At 36.5% G+C, this 7,500-nt stretch overlaps 1 protein-coding gene across 2 annotated transcripts in view; it reads right to left on the minus strand.

The window, feature by feature from the left end:
- Window positions 1-7,500, minus strand: part of LOC143024879 (neuropeptide F receptor-like) — a 166,899-nt gene that overhangs the window by 158,330 nt on the left and 1,069 nt on the right. The window contains exon 2 of one of the 2 annotated variants that reach the window (XM_076184227.1): window positions 6,217-7,031. In XM_076184227.1, coding sequence (XP_076040342.1) covers window positions 6,217-6,813 — 597 coding nt within the window. In that variant the 5' untranslated portion in view covers window positions 6,814-7,031. Of the gene's footprint in view, window positions 1-6,216 lie in introns of both variants that reach the window. The other variant, XM_076184226.1, reaches the window with a different exon arrangement.

Raw genomic sequence — 7,500 nt, forward strand, 5'->3', positions numbered from 1 at the left:
ACGGGGAAACTAGCAGACAGTGATCAATATAAACAGGTATGGATAAAAAGAGAAACGGATAAAGAGGAAAGAGAGGATGAGAAAACAAAAAGACTAGAAGATAAGGAAAAAAAACGAGAAAAGATCACAGTAAAAAAAAAAAAGAAATTTTATTGTAGAGTAGTGAATATGAAAGTTAGGAAATGGTTCATAACAAAGAAAAACAGAAGGGAAACAGAAAACACAATGGAAGTAGCAGAAAATTAAAAGTGTGTTACACAAATGTAGATGTCTTAATAACAGGCTTGAACGAACTGAATGATTATCTGAAGGAAAAAGAACCGGACATAATGGGATTTGTAGAAACAAAATTGAAAGGTCCACTACCACCCAACAGGGTAGGACATGATGCATATAATTATTGAATTAGAAACAGAGGTAAAACAAGACGGTGGAGTTATGTTCCTAACTAAGAAGGATATAAATGTGAGGAATGTCACATATGGAAAGAATAGAGATGATTATGATGGAATTGGAGGACAAGGATGGTAAGAGGAGGAAGTTTGTAGTAAATTATGTCCCTCCTAAAACGGCTTCGTGGGAAGAGAAAGAACAAAAAACATGTTAGAACACACAAGGATAACACCAAATAAGATAATGGAAGATGGAGGAAGAATAGTTATAATGGGTGACTTTAATTGTAAAGAAATGTGCTGGGAAGAGATGACAGTGAAGGGTGGAGACGACCTATGGGGAGAAGCACTACTTGATATGATTATAGAAAATACAATGACGCAATGGACAGAAGAGAATACTAGGTATAGAAATAAAGAACCATCGAGATTGGCCCTAATTATCATATCAGAACACGAAATAGTGGACAAAGTTGAATGTAAGACACCAATAAGTAAAAATGACCACATATTGGTTGAACTGGAACTAAAGGAGGAAACATACATGAAAAAAACGAACAATATAGAAAGGGAAGATTGATGTATGATTTTTTTTTTTTTTTTTTATAAAATAAGAGAATTCTTTAAAAAAGCTGGCTGGGAAAGAATGCACAGGGAAGAAACAACAGTAGAAGAGAAAAAGAATATTTTGACAAAAATTTATAAAGAAGGAGTGGAAAAGTATATTCCAAGACAAAAGCAAGAAAAAGAATATGTAAAGTGTTAGTACAGGGAATGATGTAGGGACTTAGAAGACAAAAGGGATAAAGCTTGGATAAAACGAAAAAAAAGAAAAAAGACCTGAAAAATGAAAACTATATACATACATAATCCAAAGGCTTTTTCCCCCTTACACGGGGGGTAGCCAAAAAGAAAAAGGCATAGAAATCACTCCCACCCATTTCATTTCCCATATATTCCACTCCCCTCCACCCTCCTCCTTCCCTCCTATCTTGCACTCCCCTCCACCCTCCTCCCTCCCTCCTATCTTGCACTCCCCTCCACCCTCCTCCCTCTCTCCTATCTTGCACTCCCCTCCACCCTCCTCCCTCCCTCCTATCATGGCACCTCCTGGATGACGGGTCATCCCTGCATCCTATCCACTGCCCTGGGTCAGAAGCAGTGTCGCAAAACACAGCACACCCACAGCAAAGCCGCTTCATTAAATCGGCGACCCCACCTCTCCGTCCCCTCATGCAGGAGAGGAGAAGACGGGGAGAAATTCCTTCGGTCTGCATCAATTTTTTCTCATACATACTTCCTCAACCCCCATCCCCCACCCACTCCCCCTCATGCATCACAGCCTCATCTATACACAACCCATCTCCATTCACCCCTATCTTCTGTCCTCTCCCGTCCTTCCTCTACAGACATTCCTCTCTTTTGTAAAGCCCCTTTCACCCCATCCATCCATCTCATCCTAGGACGCCCCCTCATATCACTCCTTCCACCTCCGCCTTCCACACTTCTTTTACTAATCTTTCTTCACTCATTCTTTCCATGTGTCCAAACCATCCTAATATTCTTTCATCCACCCTATCTCCCAGCTCCCTTTCCACCCCTGTTCTCGTCCTCACCTCCTCATTTTTCACTCTATCTAGCCTAGTAACCCCTATCATACTTCTCAGACATTTCATCTCAAACACATTCAAACTCCTTCTCTCTTCCTCTCTCATGTTCCATGTTTCTGCCCCGTACAATACTGTTGGCACAATCACTCTTTCATATAACCTCCTCTTAGCATCCATTCCTAGATGTCTATTTCTCATTACATACATACATACATACATACATACATATATACATACATACATACATACATACATATATATATATATATATATATATATATATATATATATATACATATATATATATATATATATATACATATATATATACATATATATATGTGTATATATATATATATATATGTTATATAAATATATGTATATATATATGTATATATATATATATATATATATATATGTGTGTGTGTGTGTGTGTGTGTGTGTGTGTGTGTTTATATATATACATATATATATATATATATATATATATATATATATACATATATATGTATATATATATATACACATATATATATATATTTTTTTTTCTAGGGGGTATCATTTCAATTTTATTTGTGATCTGTAATATAGCTCTGCATAGTCACCGTTCAGAGTCACACATTTCTCCCATCGTTTCTTGACCTTCCGGGGGCCGCCGTTATAGAAGCCCATCTGATTGTGATGAAAACCAGTGTTCCACGTCTTCATTGACATCATTGTTTTATGAAATCGCTCACCCCGCAGTGGATTTTTTGCATCTGGGAACAAGATAATGTCGCTTGCTGCGTGATCGGGATAATAGGGCGGATTCTGCAAGATTTTATAGCCACATCAACTTGCTTACTCAATCGCAGTTTGAGATGAGTGAGCGGGTGCATTTTTGGCAAGGAGACGGACTTTTTTGGGCCAAATAAATTGCACGACCAAAAGAATATCGACGTTCCTGTTGGACCATTGTCTAAAGGTCCAACCGCATTGTCTGTTTGGTGTGCTTATGGGCAGTGTGCCACCGAATGTTAGTAAGCACTGTCCAAGCAGTTCCAAGTCTTAGACATTAAACAATAACGAAAATGAAGGCCTATAATTACATCGCAAGAACTCTCTCAGAAGACCATAGGCTGGAGAGTTTAATGGAAGAACTAGACAACATTAGGTGGGACATCGAAGGACTGAGCGAATCCGAAGAGCGGAAGAAAAGCTAATACAATGACGAGATGATCACCACCTGTTCTACTATAGAGGTAAAGACAAAGAAAGATCAAGTGGAGTAGGAGTCTTGATAAATCGAGATGTTGCTGCTAATGTAGACAAGTTCAGTAGTTTATTAGACAGGGTAACTTGGATTGTGAATAGCCTGTGTAAAAGTTACAGTCAAAAGTAGTTCAGGTTTATGCACCAACTTTACAGAGTTCAGACGATGAAGTTGAGTCCTATGATTATTTTATGGCAGGTAATGGATCAAGAAAAAAAGTAAGCACCCGTTGGAATATAGGCGACTTTAAAGCTACTGTGGGGAAGATAGGAGATGAGTTGTGCACTGGGAAGTTGGGAGTTGGTGAAAGAAATGACAGAGGCGAGATTTTAGTCAATTTTGTAGAGCACTTCAACATGAGGATAATAAACACTTTCTTCCAAAAGCGTGTAGGTCGTAAATGGACCTGGAAAAGTCCAAGTGGTTATTGCAAGGCTTTGAAGCGATGTACGCTGCTTCAAAGCCATGCAATAACCATAGAAAAGGGTTTATTGAATTATCATTGTTGACTAGTGACTCTATTCGAGGTGAAGCGGAGTGAAGGAAGGGATGAGATCGGGGAGGAACGGGGTGAGCAAAGTAAAGTATATAAGCTGTGGATATTTTTCTTAGGGTATACTCTGAGGAAGTCCTCTTAAGGACGAAACGTGAGAAATGAAACATACGGTTTGTTGGCATTTACCTCACCACCCTTTCCTCTCATTTTGTCTTACATATTTCAATATATATATATATATATATATATATATATATATATATATATATATATATATATAATACTGATGACCCACTTTCGGAGAAGAATAAGCGAAGATATAGAGATCTGTATATTTCGATCACTTACTGTGAAGAGGATCACAGTAAGTGATCGAAATATACAGATCTCTATATCTTCGCTTATTCTTCTCCGAAAGTGGGTCATCAGTATTATTTTACAAATGTGCTACGACATATCTTTGTTGTATATATATATATATATATATATTAAATATATATATATGTATATATAATGTATATACATGTATATATATGTATACATATATACATATATGTATATCATATATATATATGTATATATATACATATATATATACATATATATATAATATATATATTATATATATAATATATATATATATATATATATATATATGTATGTATGTATATATAAAGATTTACAAAATATGAAGAAGAGGTGGCAAATAAAAAGTTAAAGAAGTACCAGGCGTTTCGACCTCATGGGCCTTCTTCAGTGTATTGAAGATAAGAAAATTCAAACCCACCAACAGCTTTCATGCGTTGGTATAACCCTGCCGTTGATCTTGCTGGAACTCTCTTTGGTCCCTTTATCCTATGTATGACACCTTCAGATATTTTCTTCTCATTTTCCCCAGTTATCTATGTAAGATATGGGCTTCTTTCCATTTCGGCAGATGATCTTCCCCCTCGAAACTTTCCAGGATCTAGCATTTCCTTTGGGTTTCCGATTGGACGAATATAAGGAGAATCTCCATCATGTATTGAGTTTCTGTCTTGTAGTGACTTTTTATTTATGTATATATCTATTTGTTTATATATTTACTTGTTCATATATTTATTGATTCATCTTATTTATATAGTAGATTATTCATTCATTTATTTATTTGTTTATTTCTGTATCTACTTGTTTATCTAATAATTATATTCATGTATCTAAATATCTGTTTATTCATTGATTGATTATAATTTGTTTGTTTGCTTAGTCTTTTCTTTATTTTTGTTAACTTTTATAAATCTATACCGGTAAATCCTATACATGGTGACATAATTCATTCCAACCCGTGGAACGTGGGTATCGATTTTAAAGTATTCTTCTTGCCCCCGCCAAGCCCTCCTATTTGGCTCATAAGCAGCAACATGTGTTATCAGACATATGAACATAAGAATGAAGGAGACTGCAAAAGACCATAAGGCCTACACTAGGCAGTTACTTGTCCGTTACCAGCTATCAACCCCATCCATCCATAAAGTTATCTAATATTCTCTTAAAGCAACTAATAATTTCAGCGCTCACTTCATGGCTACTAAGCCTATTCCATTCGTTAAACACTCCATCGGTAAACCAATTCTTGCCTATTTCCTCCTTAAATATAAATTTGTATATTCTAAATGCATTAATGTGAGTCCTACCCTGTTGTCTTAATATGATGACCTTGTGTGCATCACACTTTTTAAAGCCCTTAAGCCACTTGAACACCTCTGTTAGATCACTTCACACTCTACGTCATTCCAGAGTTGGTAAATTAAGGTGCCTAAGCCTGCCCTCTTGTTTAGATGTATGTTTGAAAAATTATTGAATATATTTTTGCAAACAAGTGTCACAATTGCTGCGAACTTGTTGGCAACAAAGCTGAGAGGGTCAGCATGTCTATACTGTTTCTTTTCTACACGGGTGACGCCATTAATGTTTCCAACAAACTGACAATTTGTTTGTTGTCCAGTTCTAAAAATGCTACCCTCTCCTCTAGACAAGCTGTTGATTAAGGAGTTTGAGAGTCAGTGAGCGTTTTGAGTATAGTTTGTTTGTTTTCCTGTTGTTAATATGTTGCTTTTTCATCTAGTCGAACTGTTGATTAAAGCGTCCATGAGTCAGAGAGGGTTTTGATTACTTGAGTCTCGAGTTCTAATGTTCTGGAACATCACTTAAATGATTTGACCTGTTGGGAAGTGAGTTAGACAGGTATATGTTTTTTGGTATATTCTTCAGTTTAAGGAACTGCCTCATAATCCAAAGAGCTAATTTAGTCTTTAGCTTTACGGCTATTCCTCAGAGTGGTTTAATGTTGTTGGTTAATCATCCTTGAGGAGATTTACACCCTGGCAATAAAAGTATAAAAAGTTACAACTTCATCTGAGTCTCTATAAGTACTCAAATGTAAACAGTAAGTGCAAATACAAAAGAGAAAACCGTCGAAGGACTTACCTGATAGCGATCGAGTGCTATAGCTGTTATTGATATAGTCGAAACGAATATAGAAGTTGCCTGCAGCGTTCCCACGAGTTTGCACAGAAAAGGGACGTCCCCTAAGGGCCAGTACTGGGACAGAACTTCCACTAAAGTCAGCGGCATTGTCACTAAACATAAGAGAAGATCGGATATGGCTAAGTTGATGATAAAGACGTTTCGAGCCGTTCGCATGGCCGGTTTCCGGATGACTGCAACGACGACGAGAGAGTTCCCAGTGGAACCTACAATAATGAGGAGGCTGTAGGCAACGATGAGGGAATAGTACGCAACGTCATCGAGCTTCCGGTTCCGGTGGAATTTGTTTATGAGGTTGATGTCGATGCTTCTGGAAATGTTCAGTAGCCAGGATAGGTTCTGGGCAAATCCGGTGAAGTTGTCATCCAAAGAGGCCAAAGTCAGTAGGTCAAGGTTAGGAATGTCGAAGTTCAGGTACTCTTCAGGAGGGATGACTTCAGCAATCTCGGCCATTATGTCAGGATTGAGGTTATCTTGGGCAAGCACTCCTGGGTTGTCTTGAAAACCATATTGCATCTCGTTGAAAGCGGCAGCCATTTTCTGGGTTTTCTGGAATCGATAACTGCGGTCTACTAAGGAATTTTACTTTGCCATACCTTGAAAATGCATTTTTCTGATTATATAATTGTTTTATTGGTATACATCTTATCCAACTTTTTTTTTTTTTTTTTTTTTTTTTAATTTTTTTCCACACTTAAATTTTTGGTCGTAGGCAGCACATTATGTATATATGAATATGTTCAAAGCTGATAAACCTATTAATTTTTAATGGAATTATTTATTAGTATATATATAAATATCGCTTGCCTTAATTACAATATATCAGGTAATAGTAATCTAATAGACACAATATTATAGTCACATTCTTCATTCAACAAAATGTTTTTTGAATATTTCTTTCTTTGTTCCCTAGCAGATTGTTTAGTGATGGTCTCTGTTCTTAACTTATGATTTCATCTAATTTTTGTCATACTATCTCCTGAAACACAATGGATTCACTTCCACACTATTATAACATCCATTGCATTGAAGCTCATTGAATTTCATAGTCACTTAAGGAATTCCTTCACACCACCAAGTTCTATAAATGAAAATCAGGAATACTTTACCACTTTCTGGCTCAATGATTAAATATATTAATCCACTTGTTATTCTAAACCACTATCATGGCATGGTCTACCAAAGTACTTAGCGTACTACCATGGCTATGTGCCATAAGGCACT

Source organism: Oratosquilla oratoria, chromosome 4 (genome assembly GCF_046742065.1).
Source record: "Oratosquilla oratoria isolate Oo_2021 chromosome 4, ASM4674206v1, whole genome shotgun sequence".
NCBI lineage: Eukaryota > Metazoa > Arthropoda > Malacostraca > Stomatopoda > Squillidae > Oratosquilla > Oratosquilla oratoria.